This window comes from Nuphar pumila, chromosome 5, assembly GCF_984573655.1.
Source record: "Nuphar pumila chromosome 5, dmNupPumi1.hap1.1, whole genome shotgun sequence".
Classification (NCBI taxonomy): Eukaryota; Viridiplantae; Streptophyta; class Magnoliopsida; order Nymphaeales; family Nymphaeaceae; genus Nuphar; species Nuphar pumila.
Window position 1 is genome coordinate 73,978,741 of NC_143253.1, and position 19,951 is coordinate 73,998,691.

The 19,951-nt window shown below is 37.5% G+C and overlaps 1 protein-coding gene across 2 annotated transcripts in view; it reads right to left on the reverse strand.

Annotated features, from left to right (window-relative positions):
- Nucleotides 1–17,779, reverse strand: part of LOC149837762 (transmembrane 9 superfamily member 1) — a 35,023-nt gene extending 17,244 nt beyond the window's left edge. For both annotated transcript variants that reach the window (XM_090006202.1, XM_090006201.1), the window contains exon 1: nucleotides 17,424–17,779. In XM_090006202.1, the coding sequence (XP_089862328.1) occupies nucleotides 17,424–17,522 (99 nt within the window). In that variant the 5' untranslated portion in view covers nucleotides 17,523–17,779. The remainder of the gene's footprint in view (nucleotides 1–17,423) is intronic.
- Between the last annotated feature and the right edge of the window lie 2,172 nt (nucleotides 17,780–19,951).

The following is a 19,951-nucleotide window of genomic DNA, read 5'->3' on the forward strand; positions in this document are numbered from 1 at the left end:
TATTGATATTTAGGGCTGTTTAGTTTGCTTTTGTTGATTTATTAGGATTGCCATAGAGCCTGTTTATTTTTATTGCACAACCCACCTATTAAGGGACCCTCTTAGGTAACTATGCATGTGGTTTACTTTGAAGCTCTATATCTGCATTGAGTTGTGGTTGTTTATTTTTTGCTTTCAATTATCTTATTTTTGCCTGCTTTCGTGGTGTGGTTTGATCACAATTGCGTGCTAGGATAGTTAGAAAACCAATCCTTAGGACGGTTGCTACACCGATCGCTACCCCAGGTGTATGCAAGAGTGACGCTCGCTTGACCTCGAGCTCATCGAACCAGTAGAGAACCCAGAGTCCATCATTAGGCGGGCCCCATGGTTGAGGATCAACAAATTATCCGTTCCCTGAAGGAGTATTTTATTCCTAATGAATATACTTTCACCTCCTGCATCGCGAGACCTGATGTAAGAGCGTATCAGTTCAAAATTAAGGCCAGTGTCATACAAATGTTACCATATTTCTACAGCCTTAGCAATGAGGATCCCTCCTGCCATCTCGACGAGTTTCTAGAGATATGCTCTAGAGTGCGTATCAATAATTTTAGAGATGACGTGTTGAGATTAACTCTTTTCCCGTTCTCCCTCATAGATAAAGCCAAACACTAGCTGAAGTCTTTGGATATGGTTCAAATTATCACTTAAGACCAAATGCATAAAGAATTTCTGAAGAAATATTTTCCAATTGGTAAGATGAATCAATTTCATAATGCTATCACCAGTTTTACGCAAATTGAGGGAGCACAGTTCCATAAAACTTGAGAGAGGATGAAAGATTTTCTCCGAAAGTGTCCCCACCACCAGGTGCCCCGTTGGCAACTGGTACAGTATTTCTATGACGGGCTGACTGAGAAGAATCGTCAGATGGTTGATGCAGCCTGTGGAGGCACTTTCCTGCTTAAAATTGAGGATGAAGCATGGGTCATGTTCGAGACCCTGAACGAAAATTTTATACATCACGCTTCAACTTCTCGAACTGAAAGGGCAACACCAAACCTTGTTGAAGCGAAGAAGGTCGGCATGTTTGAGATAGGGACACACCTTGAGTTGCAAAACAAGGTTGACCTATTGACCCAGAAATTGGATCAACGGTTGTTGAATCCCTCACAAGCCATGCAGGTGTGAGCGATGTGTGCTAGCCCAGCAGACCATGTCCTCGATTGTCCTGCGGCACCGCAATACCCTAAATTTGTGCAAGAGCAAATTGAGGTGGCGCAAGGTTTCACCAAGCCCTCGTCCAACCCATTTTCCAACACCTATAACCCGGGTTGGCGAAACCATCTCAACTTCTCGTAGAGAACCCTCTGTCCCTTCCCAAAACAAACCTAGACCAGGCGGCTACCAATCGAACTTTCAGAGACTTAGTTTTCCTCAAGCCCAACCCTCATTTAGTTAGTCTCAGTCCTAGGAGCCCACATCTAGCCATCTCTTTGAGGACAAAATGCTTCAGTCTTTTGCAGATATCAAGGCAAACCTGAATTCTCATACCCTGTCCATTGCAAAGTTGGAAACATAGTGTTAAAATATGTATCTCAATCTTGTAATCCAATATATATTTTATATACATATAAAAGGTACTATATATACATATATTATATATATGTATATGTATTTACTTTATATATATATATAATATGTATTTTCTCATTTATTAGCCATAGGGGTAGTTTAGGTATTTCCTATTTTTGGCGAATATTCACATTACGAATATGTATGTAAATTTTACATTTTTTATTCCTTGTATTTTTTTTTTGTCTTTTTGTTTTGTTTTGTTTTTACCAAACCTTGGGGCCCCAACCATATAGCTGGTGGGCCCTTCCAAAGGTCACAATTGTGATCGTTGGAGGGGCTCCAACAGCTATATGTTGGCCCCCCCAAGGCCATCATATGTGTATATAGAGGGGCTTTCCCCCTTTGTAAATGCATGGCTTTGGGTCAAAGCCCAATAGTGATTTCGATGAGATTTTAATGTTCATTTGTATGCCTTTGAGCATTTGAGTGTTTTTGTATTGTGCTTTTGTGCACAAGTGTTCTACGTGTTCTTGTTGTGCTTATGTGCACGTGTTTGTCATCAAGAATATTGTGATCTTGACTCTACTATCTTATTGAAGATACTTTCACACATAGATGGGACAGCTTGCCGAGAAGCTAGGCAGGCGAAGCGAGGGGACATTACCTAGCCAGTCTATTGTCAACCCTAGGGATAAGGAGCCGATGCATGGCCTGCATATGACAGATACACATAAAGAGCAGGCTCAAGCGATTACTACCCTTAGGAACGGGAAGGAGTTCTATGAAACTAGGGAGATTACAGAAGACAGTGAGAGACAGATAGATGAGCAGTCAATCCCTATATAGACACCTTAGAAAGGGGAGAGGGCCCCTCCACCTAGGCCTTCTAGATCGTACATACCTAAGGCCCCCTTTCCTGAAGCTTTAGAAAAAACGAAGTCGTTTAGCAAGCAAGGGGTGAAGATGCACGAGATGCTTGAGATTTTCAACCACATTTAGATTAACCTACCCTTGCTGGATGCCATACAGCAAGTAGCTGTATATGCAAAGTTCTTGAAGGAGCTTTGTACGCAGAAACGGAAGTTAAGGTCCAATGTCTCGAAGAAGATTTATCTGACTGAGCAGGTAAGTGCAGTGTTGCAACACCAAACTCCTCCTAAGCTCAAGGACCCAGGGGCTCCGATTATCTCATGCATCATAAGAGACATAACTGTCGAGCGTGCCTTGCTCGAACTTGGGGCAAGTGTTAACATCTTGTCGGGTTTTTTCTATGACACATTCGGGCTAAAGGAGATGAAGCTGACACCGATGACCTTGCAACTAGCAAACAGATCGATCAAGGTCCCGCGAGGGATTCTTGAGGACGTTCTAATCAAGGTGGAGGATTTCTAATTTCCTATTGACTTCATCATTTTGAATATGGAGGGAGTTGATAAAGTGTGGCAAATGCCCATTATCTTAGGTTGACCCTACTTAGTTACTGTCAATGCGTGCATTAACTGTCGCACAAGAGTGATGGATGTATCATTCGGCAATAGAAAGATGCAGTTGAACATTTTCAATGCAGCGATGGGCACTACGGGCGAGGATGCTTGCTTCCAGGTCAACTTAATTCAAGACCTGGTGGAAGCAAAGCCGGTATGGACATTGAGTGATCCACCTCAGAAGGAGGAGGATGAGTCACTCGAGGGAGATAGTTTTGGATTGATTGATAGTGTTAGGAGAGTTGCAGTGGACATGGCATTTTGAGTCCCTCCCAGATTTGGCGGAGAAACCCTCCAAACCTTCGATTGAGAACCCGCCGGAACTTGAGCTAAAGCCTCCACCAGTTTCACTCAAGGACGCTTTCTTAGGAAAGGATCAAACTTTATAGATTATCATTTCAGCAGACCTGACGAGCACTCAACAGTGCCAGCTTCTCCAAGTTTTGCATGAGCATAAAGAGGTGATCGGTTGGTTTGTGGCAAATCTCAAGGGGATAGACCCCTCATTTTGTATCATCATGAAAGAGGGTGTTAAACCCCCAAGAGAAATGCAAAAGAGGCTGAATCCCCACACGAAGGAGGTGGTAAAAAAGGAGGTAGTCAAGTAGTTGGATGCAGGGATCATCTATCCTATATAGTCAGTGGGTGAGGCCAACCCAGGTTGTCCCCAAAAAATTTGGGCTCACCGTTACTATTAATGAGAGAGGAGAGAGAGTCCCCACGAGAACTACCACAGGGTGGCGAGTCTGCATCGATTATCAAAAATTGAACGCAACACAGAAGGGGGCCACTTCCCATTGGCATTCATTGACCAGATTTTAGAGAGACTCGCGGGTCAGCATTACTTTTGTTTCCGAAATGGCTATTCAAGATATAATCAAGTGGTCGTTTGCCCCGAAGACCAAGAGAAAACTACATTCACCAGTCTTTATGGTACCTTCGCATTCAAGAGAATGTTGTTTGGGCTTTGTAATGCCCCGACAACATTTCAGAGATGTATGATGGCTACATTCTCCCATATGGTGGATGACGTCCTTGAGATCTTCATAGGCGATTTTTCGGTTTATGGCTCTTTGTTTGATGATTGTCTCTAGAAGTTAGCGAGAGTGCTTAAACAATACATAGAGACAAATCTAGTACGCAGCTGCGAAAAGAGTCATTTCATGGTTAAATAGGGGATTGTTCTAGGACACATTGTGTCTGAGAAAGGGATCGAGGTCGACAAAGCCAAAGTGGAGTCCATAGCGAAACTCTCTCCACCGACCTCAATGCGGCAAGTGCATTCATTTTTAGGGCACGCAGGTTTCTATAGGCGGTTCATCAAAGATTTTAGCAAGATCTCAAGACCGCTCTGTAAAATGATCAGCCATTTCATTTTGATGATGCATGTCGGAAGGCATTTTTATCTCTAAAGAAGGCCCTGACCACAACCCCTATTCTTCGATCTCCCAATTGGTCAGTGCTCTTCGAAATCATGTGTGACGCGTCCGATTATGCAGTTGGAATCATTCTTGGCCAGAAGATCGAACGAAAATCTCATGTTATTTATTACGCTAGCAAGACCCTCTCAGGTGTGCAAATGAATTATACTACTACTGAGAAGGAATTGTTGGTTGTAGTTTTCGCATTAGAAAAATTTTGTTCTTACTTGTTGAGCTCCAAGGTTATTGTTTACTAGGATCATGCCGCCCTGCAGTAGTTGATGAGTAAAAAGGATATCAAACCACGTCTCATCTGTTGGATCCTTCTGCTACAAGAATTTGATCTCAAGATTCGAGACAAGAGTGGATGCAAGAATCTTGTAGCAGATCATCTGTCCAGACTAGCAGTGGAGCCATCCACTGATCAAGGACAGATTGACGATTTGTTTCTGGATGAGCAGCTTTTACATGTTAAGTGTTTGCCCTGGTTCACGAATATCGTTAATTGGTGACTGGAATGTTCCCTATGCATTGGAACAAGAATGAGAGAGAATGTTTTATGGCATAGGTGAAATATAATTTCTGGGAGGATCCAGAATTGTTCAAGCTATGTCCGAACCATATGATTAGAAGGTGCATTCCCGAGGAGGAGTTCGAGTCCGTCTTAGCTTTTTGTCATTCCTTACCCTGTGGAGGCCACTTTTCCAGTCGAAAGACCGTCGTAAAGGTCCTCGAATCTAGACTTTGGTGGCCGACATTACACAGAGATTAACATGAGTTTTGCAGAAGATGCATGTGTTGTCAGCAAACAGAGAATATTTCTAAGTGTAATATGATGCCCCTGCTCCCCATTCTTGTCGTGGAGACTTTTTATATTTGGGGCATCGATTTTATGAGTCCCTTCCTGCCTTCCTTCGAAAATGTTTATATCTTGGTGGTGGTAGATTATCTATCCAAGTGGATTGAGGCCTTGGCCACCCGAACCAATTACCATAAAGAGGTGCTTAAGTTCATTAAGCACAACATCGTTAGCAGGTTCGGCGTTCCAAGAGCTATTATTAGCGATGGAGGCAAACATTTCAAGAATGCACATGTTGCTTCCTTGCTTAGGAAGTATTTGGTGCATCATCGAATTGTGACGCCATACCATCCGCAAACTAGTGGCCAGGTCGAGGTCTCCAGCAGGAAGATCAAACGAATTCTCGAAAAGACAGTTAGGCCAGACCGAAAGTTTTGGTCTCAGCGCTTGAACAATGCATTGTGGGCATACAGAACTGCTTTTAAGACTCTAATTGGCATGTCCCCTTACCGGTTGGTATTCGGGAAACCATATCATCTCCCTATTGAATTGGAACACAGGGCCTATTGAGCGATCAAGAAATTTAATTTTGATATGGCCCAATATAGCGCAAAGCGAAAGCTGCAATTGAGTGAACTTGAGGAGTTGTGAAACGATGCGTATGAGAGCGCCAAATCTACAAAGCCCGAATTAAGCATTTTCATGACAAGCATATTTTGAGAAAACAGTTCGAGCCCGGTCAAAAGGTTTGGCTTTTCAATTCACGACTCCAATTATTTACAGGAAAACTGAATTAGAGATGGGATGGTTCGTTCATAGTCCATAAAGTATTTCTGCATGGTGTTCTTGATATTTTGGACCCACGGCCAGGTAGGAACTTCAAGGTCAATGGACAATGGATGAAGCCCTGCATTTCAAATGTAATCACCACTCAGAACATCGAGGTCATTGACCTCATGGATGTGTGAGGCAGTGTGCAGTGTATATATGTTGTACCACTAGCTTTTAGTTTTAGTTACTTCGTAGTTTTTCAGTCTTTTGCATATTTATTTATTTCCAGTTCATATGTATGGAAGACAGCTCATGTAAGCACTTTATTTTTGTAAAGTTATTATGAGTTGCAGGTAGTGATACAGGTTGGAATCTCTTCAGCATGCAGCAGTAGATGAGGTTCCATGGTGCATATCAGGTGACATCTATCCCTTCCCTTACGAGTCTTTTGTTTCTTAGTGTGCATTCATTTAGTTGCATCTAAGCATGAGAGAGTGCCACTGAGGATAGTGTCATTCAAGCATAGGAGAGTGTGCAGTTTGCACACCCCCAAATTCTTTTTTGTCTATGTATCTACACTAATGAAAACTCATAAAAATTAGGTTTTTAAGGAATGAGTTTTAATCTTATATGAATGTTTTGCATAATCTAACGTTTTAGAGAATTTTTAAGCCCCACGAAAAAAAAATTCTAACACTCGTCTAGAAAAACGTGGTCATTTATGTGGACTTCAAAGAAATGATGGTAGATGCATGTTAGAGTTTATTTTGAACCACGAGTATAAATATGCACAACTTTATTTTTGGAAAACTAAGCAATGAACAACATAAAAAATAAGAGCTTAAAAAGATAAAAAGAGCATATTTTAGTTTCTTAACGTCTTCGTTATTCCCTAGTAGTCGGGCTCAGACATAAGTTGAAGCGTTTGATTCCCATGTTGAAAAGGACAATGAAGGAAATCACTTCTTTGTTTAAGTCAATATATGAGCAAGTAGAGTCTGATGAATGTTTACACCTGGTGCCCTAAAGTCATCTGGTTTGAAAGCCACCGGCCTGAAAGCAACTTTATAGAGAGCCTAAGACATGTTGACATTGCACATGACAAGAAGAAAGCTATACGTAAAAGTATAAAAAACAGAAAGTCTCATGACTCAAGCAATTAAGTCTGAAAGATACTTTGTATCTGGTGCTCTAAGGTCATCTAGTCTGGGAGTCACTGACCCAAAGCTCGTTACATGGGTCATGAAAACCTGAAAATTTGATATAGTGCTCAACTAAAAGAAGAAAAAGTGTGGAAAATTGAAAATTGAAAAAGCAAAAGAAAGAAAATCAAGGGCATAAAGACAAAGTTCACTGCTTAGAAATAATTATGAAAACTTGTGCAGAAAACATATAAGTGAGGACAAATAAGCAATGGCGCGAGTGTACTTGCTTTTCTAAGAATAAAGTATAAATGATTGCAGATTTTGAGAAAAGTAAAGGAAAAAGTCTTTCTAATGTGGTGGCATGTAAAGGATCTACACATGTTGTGAAAGTGTAATGGCATGAAATATTTGTTTAGACAAACTTCTTAACTGTCTAATGTTAGAAAGTGACTTGAAATACATTGGGTTCAATAATGAACCCATATCTATGCACGTGAAGTGCAAATATACCCATTAAAGGGAAACAACATAAGCACATAATGTGCTAACACATAAAACCCATAAAAAGGGAAAAATATGACATAAAGTCATAAGTTGCATATCATTGAAGAATAATGGAGAAGGGGTAAAAACCCCATTACAATGGAGCATAAGCTCCCTCAAGAAGTAAGAAATACAAAGGGGAGAGCCCCTATTTATAACAACAAAAAAGAGCCTTGGAGGGGCTCCACTCATAGACGTTGGAGCCCCTCCAACGGTCACAAATGTGACCGTTGGAAGGGGCCCAACGTCTATTTGAGTGGGCCCCCCAAGGTACCTTTTGGTACTTGAGAAAAAAGAAATAAAAAATAAAAGAAAAAGAAAAATAAAATAAATTACAATCACATTCATAAAGTGAATGTGCGTAAAACAGAGGAAAAGACTAAAATACCCCTACGGCTAAACAAAAGGAAAATATATATTTTATATATATAAATAGGAGGATACATATACATATATACCATATATATATATATGTATCATCTTTTATATATATAAAATATATCTAATTACAACAATTGATGGGTACATTTTAACACCCCCCCTCAAGCTTTGCAGGGAAACGAAAAGATTGAAAAAAGGGCAAAACTCCACGAGGCTTCGGCGACTCCAAGAGGCTTCGGCAAGGATGCAATGAAACTTGAAATAGCCTTCCTCCAATTGTCTTCAAATGATGAACCCATTTCCCGAACCATCCAGGGTACTTCCCTTTGTTCTATCTCCAAGATCCTGAGAAAAGAAAACAACAAAGAACAAGTAAACAATATCTTTGCACTTTACTCAAAAAGGAACATTCCTAACAAGGTGCAAAATTTATGCATAATATGATAGTTACTTTAGTATGAAACGAAAAATTTAGAAAACTAAAGTTTCTAAATCATACATTATGTTAAAACAAAATGAGCGGAAGCAAATTATGCAAAAATTACAAGAATGCATAATGCATTCATAAGGTCCACCATTGGACAAATATAACCCCCATAATGGGGAATAACAAAATGATCCACTAAGGGATACCACAAGAAGCCTACGAAGAGGCATAACATACATATGCTTTATTGAATGAGAGCCCAAAAAAGGCCATAAAGAGCATATGCATATACGAATCATAATATGAATTGATACTCAAAGAACTAAAACATGCTTCAAACATGTAGTGAAGATCCAAAAAAGAGAAACAAAGTCTCCAAGCATACTTTAGGCAAAATAAACCCAAGAGTTCACAAGGTTTTTTAAAAACATTTATGAAAGTCACACTTAATAAAAAAAAACATTTTACATATAAGGGTGGCAAAAACCATAAGCACTTAATATATAGATTAAATGCTAAGAAATCAACTTGATATGCATATCAAAAAGATGATTTACTTGAAAAACACAAGTCATGAATGGAATTTTGCAAATTTCAATAATAGTTTATTCATTACAAACAACTTCCTCATTAGTCCTCCAAAACCCATAAATCAAGTGTATAAGCTACTAGATCAAGAATATAAAACCATTAAAGGCAAAAGACACACACAAAGGTGTGTAAACGAACCTCTTGTCTACATATAATAATACTTGAAATAAGTGCATCTACGACAAGAGCAAGAGAATACATTCAAACATGGACTAAAAAGTATCTCTTGTCTACGTAAAAATGCACTTAAAACCAAGTATGTTCAGCTACTAGAACAAGAGTAATAAGCCAACCATGGGCTAAAACATAATATATCTCTTGTCTACATAAGATGGCACTTGAAATGAGTGAAATAAGCCAACCATGGGCATACATCTAAGCGACTAGAACAAGAACACAAACGCCAACATGGACTAAGATCACACACGATGTTGTGAATCAACGTGTCTTGTCTACATATAAGATCACTCAAGACAAGTGTGTTCAGCTACTAGACCAAGAGAGCAAAAGCCAACAAAGGGCTAAAAACACACGAAGGTGTAATAAAATTCTTGTCTACATATGATGACACTTAGATAATGGGCATAAAAGGAAAGGACTTTTGAGGCAATAAAGCTTGTAATGACAACATATAAATAAAACCTCGAATGAAACAATATTCTTTTTAAAAAAGAATACTCATAACAATAACATTTTGGAATAAATGCATGTAAAAAGTATCTTCAACAAGATACTACAATCGATAAAATAATATTCTTGAGAACAAATGTGTGAACATACACACACCAAGAACACTTGTGAAAAAACACAACACATGTGCACAACAAGCACAACATACGAAATCACAAATGTGCAAGTGCACTAATAAGATTCTTAAACAAATAAAAGGTTGGGCTATAATCCCAAAACACCTTGATTTTAAATATATCTTAAAACATTTAAGGTTTCAAACACCATATGTCCATTACATTTACATAGAGGCATCCATAATATCAATGGCCACAAGAGAAAAAATGAGTGACACACTCATAATTAGAGATCAAATAACAAATCATTTTAGAGTCTCAAGGTGCCCATAACTCACCTCAACAACCATCTATAATATGGAAGGTGGACAATCTAAAATGATACAACACGAGGTGCCCATAACTCACCTCGACAAACATCTCTAATATAACAAAAATAAGGCCAAATAAATGATGCATTAAATAACATGTGATGGACAAATATAAGTGCCACAAAAGGGCAGTAACCACATAAGGAATCATTTTCCAAATAAAAGTTTTTACCAAGAGGACCGATTAACAAATTGAATCAAAGGTCCAATATAATCCATCAAAACAATTTTGCATAAACACGAATTATGCTTAATCTTCAAAAGAAGTCTTGTACCAAAAAAGACTTATTAAGCAACAAACACAACAACATAAAGAATTCATCAAGACAATGAAGCTTTTAATCAAAGAAATCATAAGAACCGTAATGGTTCACAAAGAAGGCTTTAACACAATACTCAAGGAAAGAATATTCAAAAAACACTTGAAAATTTATAGATTTGGAATTAAATCCCATACAACAATTTTAAAATATTCTTTGATTGTGATGAGATATGCGGACACATACAAAGTGCTATAAGCACTTACAATGATTTAACAAGAACTCAATATCTAAATTCATTATATTTTTCACAAAAGAAATGTGCATAAAGGCTCCATAATGCAAAAAATGTCTACGAAGAGACAATACACATGTAAGCACACAAGGCTTTATAAAAGATGTGCACGAAGGCACTCATACAATACTTGAACAAATACACACCAAGGTGTAAACAAACATGCACTAAGGCATGTATATCATAAAAAAGAGGGAATGCATACAAGCGCAAAATATTTGAGAAGCAAATGTGCACAAAATACAAAAATACACAAAAGTGAGCAAGTATGCACTTTATAAAAAGAGCAATGCTTGAAATTCTCAAATTTTAATTATGTAATTACATGCTTGATAAGTGCAATTGAGGACAAAGAAAACCATATTATGGCCAATGTAGGCATCTTTAAAGATATTATTAAGAGGTTTCGAAACCTTATGAAAAATACAAACCAACAAGTTTATAAGGATGAAAAATGAAATCATTTATACCAAAAAAGGATGTAATAGATGAACTATGCACTCTATGTGGGAAATTCCTTTTAAAACAATCTTTCCTAATGGTTTATCATAGATAATTTTTCAAAAAAGAAACATTGAAAAACTTTTTAGGAGTTCTTATAAGTCATCATTAACAAGAACTACTTTAGGATTCAACAAAGATTTTAGATGTGAGAGATTCTCATATAATGATTATATCAATTTTTTCAAAAATGCACTAAAATCCATAATCAAGAGGGGAACTCGAATCAAATTAGGGTTCATATGAGAGTTAAAAAATTTTAAGCAAAGATCATTATTTTAGCAAGAAATCATATATATAATTTTTAAAAGTTAACTTATAGGTCAATCATGAAATATTTATATAAGAACTATAAATCTCACATAATTGAAGGTAATTTTTAAAAACATAAATTACTATTATATGCGATGAGTAGTTCGAAAAACACGAATTTTATATTTGGACAACAAACGATTTCACCAAATTTAAAAGGAGATATTTTCAAAATATATGAGCACACGAAATGTGAAAAGAAATAATTCAACTATCATGACCATTAAATGAACAAACTATATGCAAGAAACATATTTTCAAATGCATAATACTTTTAAGAAAAGGGATACATACCGAATAACTTCAAAAGCATAATACTTTAGGAAGAGCAATGAATACTTCACCATTTCTTGAGCGACACGCTTTCCGTTGCACCAAAGGACAAACCCATCGTGACCTCGCTCTGATACCATGTTAGAAAGTGACTTGAAATACATTGGGTTCAATAATGAACCCATATCTATGCACGTGAAGTGCAAATATACCCATTAAAGGGAAACAACATAAGCACATAATGTGCTAACACATAAAACCCATAAAAAGGGAAAAATATGACATAAAATCATAAGTTGCATATCATTGAAGAATAATGGAGAAGGGGTAAAAACCCCATTACAATGGAGCATAAGCTCCCTCAAGAAGTAAGAAATACAAAGGGGAGAGCCCCTATTTATAACAACAAAAAAGAGCCTTGGAGGGGCTCCACTCATAGACGTTGGAGCCCCTCCAACGGTCACAAATGTGACCGTTGGAAGGGGCCCAACGTCTATTTGAGTGGGCCCCCCAAGGTACCTTTTGGTACTTGAGAAAAAAGAAATAAAAAATAAAAGAAAAAGAAAAATAAAATAAATTACAATCACATTCATAAAGTGAATGTGCGTAAAACAGAGGAAAAGACTAAAATACCCCTACGGCTAAACAAAAGGAAAATATATATTTTATATATATAAATAGGAGGATACATATACATATATACCATATATATATATATATATATATATATGTATCATCTTTTATATATATAAAATATATCTAATTACAACAATTGATGGGTACATTTTAACATCTAATGCTTCTTGAATTTGAATCTTGATGTATACATGACAGAGATGTTTGTGGGTAGCATCACTACAAACCCTCACGAGACCTTACTAGTCCACTGGGGTAACACAGGGGTTTAAAGAGCTTGTTGCATACGCTAAATGCAATCGTGATTCTTACGAAAGTAAGTTAGGTTTTGATGATTCCTACGAAAGTAAGTTAGGTTTTGATTTAGATATTTTTTTTCTCTGTTAAAGGTTAGTTTGCTCGAGGACTAACAAACGATAAGCATGGGGGAATTTGATCATGCATAATTTATGCATATTAGATTCACGATTTTATGCATGATTCATCGCAGAAATGGATTAAACACCCAGACTTATCAACATTTTCCAAGGCACTGGTTTATTTTCAAAAAGAAGAAAAAAATCGCACAACTGGAGTGTATTTGTGTTTTGGAGTATTTTATTTCTTTTAGAAGTTTTCATTTTTGAAAACATGTTTTTGAAAAAAGGTAGTTTTTAGAATTGTCAAAAACTTAGATAGAGTTTTAGTAAAATATGTTTTAACCTAAGATTAGCATTGGGTCGGCGTCCTCCCTTGGAAAAAAAATGTCAGCCTCCTTCTCTCCCTCTTCTCTTCTCTTCTCTTCTCTTCTCTTTCCTTCTCTTTTCTCCCTCTATTGCCGGTTCCTCTCCCAACTCTTTGTTTACTCCTTGATTTCATTTTGCTTCTGATCCCGTCTATCACCAGCACCTCTTACCTCATCTTCAGAGCGTGTGTTTCAACGGCAGAAATGACCACTTCTTCTCAACTCCTCCATCGAAAGGGGCTGCAAGGTAATTCTTCGTGTGCGCGAAGGGATCATTATTGTGAGTGTAGTGGCCCTGCGAAAGAAAAGAAGCTATATCGCAAAAGAAAAGGCCCTGCAGATTTTTCCTTTATTTTTATTTTTTTGGGTCATAGGTCATTTGATTAAGTTGGGTTGTAATAAGTCTTTTTATTTTTTGAGCCCTCCGCAGAAAGTAGCACATTCTAGTTACTTTTCATTTAAGACAATAAAGATTGTTTTGTGTGGGATACAAAAGTCTTTTTAAGCATGTTCCTCGTGTTCGACCCGGACTTCACCACTAGTGTAAACCAGAAATTTAAGATTTGATGCATGGTTTGCATAAACTATTTTTATTAAAAAATACCTTTTAAAATACTTTCACGAAAAGATGCATCACAAGGCACAACAATTTATTGAAATCAACACAAAATAAGAGCACGTAGATGATGAAAATAACATAGAATTTTGACAATCATTATACATCATGCATAATTTTTGGAGGTTTAAACATCATCAAAAGAAGCCACAAACATATGGTTCCAACAGACAATTTTAATCAATAGCCAAAGTCAATGATGCTCCATCCATCTAAGACCATCACCAACCTTTCCATTCACATATCAAAACACCCTTTCTATTACTACACACGGTAGCTTCCTTTGCCCTTTCCTACAAGAATGCCTCAAAGTGAATTTGATGGTCCAATGGATTTCTTCAAGTACACAGGTTTTTTATGGCATGAAGCAAACCTGCAACATGGGCCTAGCTTATAATGTGCTAACAAATCCCTTCAACTAACATTGCTCAATTTTCTATCCACTACATTCATATCTTGTGCATCAATCTTGTCCTCCAACTTCAATAACATGATCCACCATAGCTTGTGTTGTGCATGTATCAGTCTTGTCCTCCAACTTCATTAATATATTCCATCAATGAAGGTGGATCACTTTCCAATTTCTGCAGGCTTCCAATTTCTTTGCTCCTTATTCAGATACACCATGACTTTCTTGTTGTTCACATTCAATGAACTGTACTTTATCTCACTTTGAAAAAATGTCTTGGAATTTTCTTTTAATGATCTTTACAGCATGAACATTGCCAATTGTGCACACCAACTCTGTACCTTCCTCCGCCGATGAGCATTTCCTTCTAACTTTAGCGGCATGATCATCTGTATGACGTGGGCATTGTCCCAATACATGCTAACGTGTGTGCTTAGCGGCTACGCCACTTAGCATCATAATGTCATCTAACAATAGTTCATCTCAAGTTGCATCAACCAATTGCAGCCACAAGATTGCAATCATCTGAATCGAATAATGCATGTTTCGTGCAGCATTACCAATCCATTTTTTCTGTTTATCATCAATCATGGATGTCACTTCATATATAGTTAGTCCAGATAACTATTGGATGAATCCATAAGTAACAAAGACCTTAGTCCCAATAAAAATCTACAAAAATACTTCGTGAAGATACTTCCACATCTTTTATGCCCAGTCCTTAAGGCATGTTAAACTTTACTCAGACAAGAATAAGCACTGGTTTCCACTACAAGGCTCCTTTAAGTCTATGTTGAACACTCTGTTGCTAGATATTCCACCAACCAATCTAAGCCTTTAGAGTGGTTGAAACTTGAATCGGCTGATACATGAGAATCTGATGTACAATGAGGAATATCTAGACGCTTATTATACTTTTTTTTTAATAAACCTATTCTTGAAATGTGTTTAAAGCACAATCGACAACATCAGTGATCAGTCTCACCAAGGCAGTTTGTCAGAATATTGGAGTATTTTCTGTAAATCTTGGGAGAATTTTAAAACAAAAGAATATGAAAAATATACAAAAAACAGGAAAGAATTGATATTGGATTTTTAATTCTTGAAACATAGAAAATGTAAGGAATAATATAAAAAAGCATATTCAAGTTATAAGAGAGCTATGATAAACTAAAAATTATTATGATTAATAACATTGCATCATTTTTAGAAGTTCCAGTATTTTGATAATATTGTGGCTTTCCCTTTTAAACCATTTATCCATCATGTCACTGTAATATCGCCTTGTTTTCAAGATATTTGTGATAGTTGCCACTAATTTTTGAAGTCTTAATCTGTACTTTCATATTTCTGAAAAAGGTGGTTTCCGTTGATATATGGTTTGGAATGTTAGCTATGACATGTGTGTCTGTGACCCAGCATTCCGAGGGTACCGGTTCCCCTTATAGTTCAAATGATACTACACCAGAATACCAGAATGCCCGAGTGCTTGTGGACCTATGACCCACAATACATGACCGTAGCAATTACAGGAACATGCGTCAATTACATAGTACAATTAACCCTTAGCATTTTCAACCTTTACCATATCAAACATCTAGATGGATTACAGTTTCCTTCCAATTTCCTACATTTCCTGTCTCAAACATGTGTCTCAAAATATCCACTTCAACAATGATGACAATGATGATTATAGCATTAGAGTGATCATTTTAACTACATAGAATCATGGAATAGTTTTACATTTTTAATGAAACAAAAATCTCTTTTGAGAGGAAGCAAAGAAGTCATTTGTAGTGGAAAGATTCATATGCATGAACGTTATGATAATCGTGCTCTCAATTGATATAACCAACCCTAATTATTGGAATGAAGGAACATAAAAGATTAGTATATCATCTTATAGAACGTTTACACGTAACCAGAGATCTCACCATCAAGGTTGGTGAATTTTTCCAAAAGATGCCTTAGTTTTCATATAGTTGATAGAATGATGCCACAAAATTGTGAAAAACAGGCAAAATGTTACAAAAGCATAAATCAGTAGGCATGACCACAGATATCATATCAACAACCTTAGACGAGTCTTCCAAAAATGCTCTAAATGTCAGAAAAAATATGCCAAATTTTCAAAAAGCTTTTTGAAAAAAGAAAATTTGGGGATGTGGACTGTCATACATTGTTACCAACTCCACAACCAAAGTATTGCTGAAAATGTCGGGAGATCTTAAAATCTAGAAGACACTTGTAAAATAAGTGTGAAACATTCCCGACTTGAAATTACATAATTAATGACATGCCAAGTTCCTAAAGCCCCTAACCTGGATAGAGTTGATAAAGTTATAGTTTTGATGTAATAACGGAACCCCAATCCCACTCTTAGATGATTACCAAAAGGGCAGAATTATGATATATTGAAACTCAAAGAAGCCAACGGCCAATCTAGCATAACACCAAGCGTTACAAATGAAAACTTATTTCCATGTCTTCAAGAAATCGACCGGGTATCGTCCTTCTAGCATGACCAAAATTCTACACTACATTCTATCGAAAAAAAAAATCTCCCAACGAAACACGTGAATGTTTGGGATTCCACGTCGGCTCAAGAGTTCAATCAACCCGCACCAACCAGAATGATCATAATCATATACACAGACTCTTTGGAGAATTCCACCAAATATGATACCTTTATAGAACTTTAATCCTGCAATATCAGCGGAAATTTTTCTACTCTACATCCGGTTCAGAAACGAAAACGATCCATCTGATTACAGTCCAGAAAGACATTCCACACTAGTTTCCGCTTCCGATCACAAAGAGATTCCGGAAACCGGACCGCTTGAAGCTCAATCGTTACAACCACAACAAAAAACAGCCTAGATCCAAACCTTAAACCACAAGAAATCAATACACGTACAAATCCGCCCTAAGGAGCATAAGTCAAAGCACACGATTCTGGAAAAAAAAGAACAGAGATAATCAAATGCTTAAGAAAACCAAATGATCAATTTAAGTTGAATATCACATAGAACCAGCGGTCTGGCTGGATATGAAGCAAAATCGAAAGAGATACACAGAGGGAAAATTCCAAAGGCCGAGATCCAGATCTCGGCGAGAAAGTCGAAACGGAAACCCTAGAATTCGAAGAAAGCGCGTACCTTGTGATCGGACTCGGAAGCGGAAGAGGGAGCGGAGAAGCCGAGGAGGATGTGAAAAAAAAGCACCGATAGTGACCGGAATCGGATCGTCGGATGCATCCTCGCCACGAGAAGATCGCTCGCCCCTCCGAAAGAGAAAGAGAGAAGCCCACCTCTCCCACACACTCCCTTCTCTTGCTCTGCTAGATAACCCACAAAGGAGGAGAGTCGGGAGACACAGAGAGAGAGAGAGAGATCTTCGACAACTCGCCTTTTATACCTCTCTCTCTCGCTATGAACACAGATCCAGACTCCAAGAGATCGGACGAGACGACCTCGTCGCCCGTTGCTCAGAGCGTTTCTCCTTTCCTTCGCCCTTGGGTGAAATTACGACGACGTCCCAGATCTGTACGGTATAAGCCGAAGGGAGATCCTGCCATTTTGAGGGTAGTTTCGTTCAAATGTTTGAACCCACTCTAGGTCTTCGGTCTTCCGCGAGGAGAGCAAAGTTCTGATGGTCATGGGTGAGGTTGGGCTGCCAACATCAAGTGGGTCTGGCTGGCTCCTCTATGCCCTAAACTGCAGTATCTCTTAAACGATCCTGGATAGTATTATGCATTTTTTTCCGATAATCTAAAAGGGAACAAACATCTTTGACCGCACATTGGCTGGTCTTCGGTTGGTAAAAAACCTCGAGGTCTTTAATACACTCAACTTCAACCATGTAGCAAGGGACACCACTCGAGGGTTTCGAACTTGTGAAGTCCAGTTAACTTGGTGGCATTCACTAGTTGCCCCTACCAGATAGAGCCCTTGTGGGTGCATAATATTATATATTAATAAGAATGCTGAGTAGTTCTTAAACAGTTTTATCAAACTACTTCAATGGCACAAGTTTGCGTGTATGCTCATAAGCATGTTCAATATCGCTTACTTATTAGAAAATATGTATTATATTTGGCTATTTCATGTTCGGATGCATGTTAGAGCAATCTAAAATCAGCTCAACATTGTATCAAAACTTGGTGAAATAGAAATCAAGGTTTTTCATCGAATCATTTTATTCAAAGCATAGTTTTTAGTGAATAAGCAATGATGAATGCATCTCCAATTTAGAATTAATCAACAAACATGTGCAACTATATTTTTTAAAAGTGTTTAAGACAATTTAGAACATAAATTCTTTTGGAGCTACTGAATACGCTTATTATTATCTCTTAAATAATCATACAGACTCTTAAATAAGCTAGATTATGCATTTTTCATGTTTGCATGTTTTTATAACAATAAAAAAAATAAACTCATATTGCATTAGAACTAAATGAAACAAAAAAATCCTTTTTTCATTAAGTTGATTTGATGCAAAGCATGGTTCTTAATAGTGTTTACAATGTTTAGGACATAAAATTATATATGGAATACTAATTCTCACCGATATCAGTGTGACAAAAGTGAGGTATATTTTGAAAATATCACAAAAAAAATGCAATGTTTTACTCATCAGTCTATACAACTAAAGTGTACAATATCTTGACAATATTGCCAGTCATTTAAACAAAAGTCTACGTTTTCATTTGGCACAAAGCTAATTTAATTTTTTATATTATTCACATTTATTTTGTATAAACATTTGTCAATAAAAGACGAAGAAAAAAGCAATTAGACATCACGATATCTTAACTATCACAAATTGCAGATTGTAACATGAGATTTTTTTTGTGCAGGGCGCTGCATGCATGCTTAGCATGCAGCTCCTCTCCTAATGACCATTCATCTCAACATTTCTAGAGATGGATACCACACCCATGTTCCACAGAAAGGTCCAGATCCAGGTGGTCGTTGTGACCTTGGAATCAGATCCTACTGTATTAAACGATCGTTGGATATGGGTCAGCCAGGTTGGTTGGAGATGGTTGAGATCATCATCTACAAGTGAATATATTTCTTGGATCTTAAGAAAGAAAAAAAAAGAGAAGGAAAAAGTAGAGCTTACACCATTTGTTGGTTGCCCCAAATGGTGAATTAGCTTGAACGCCAATCAAACACCCAAACACCAACAAATCTAACCCTACTCAAAATGTCTTATTTGATTACCAAGGTGATCAACGCACATGCAAGGACTTCAATATATGCAAGCTTGCATATCTCACTTACAATTCTTTACATGGAACAATGTTTCTTGAGAGGATGCTTTTTTTTTTGAAAGGCAAGCTGGGGTTAGGCACACCCCTACTGGTTATACAACTACACCATTCGGTTTTGAACCTTCAACGTCCCAACACAAGGTGATGTGCACTAGCTGCTCCTACCAGACAAGCGGACCCCCTGTTGGTTATGGTGTATTTGATAGCCTCGAATCACAGATTCGATGATCTGATGTGGTGGGGTTGTTTGCTAATGTGACACAGTGCACACTCCAGATCCAAGGTTCTCAAATGGCGTATATTTTTTTTATCACTCGAAGAAGCTACACCCGAAATGAAGATTTGGTCACGCTCGCTCAGCCTGCCATACCTACGGCCGTCACACCGGTGGTATAGAACTCCAAG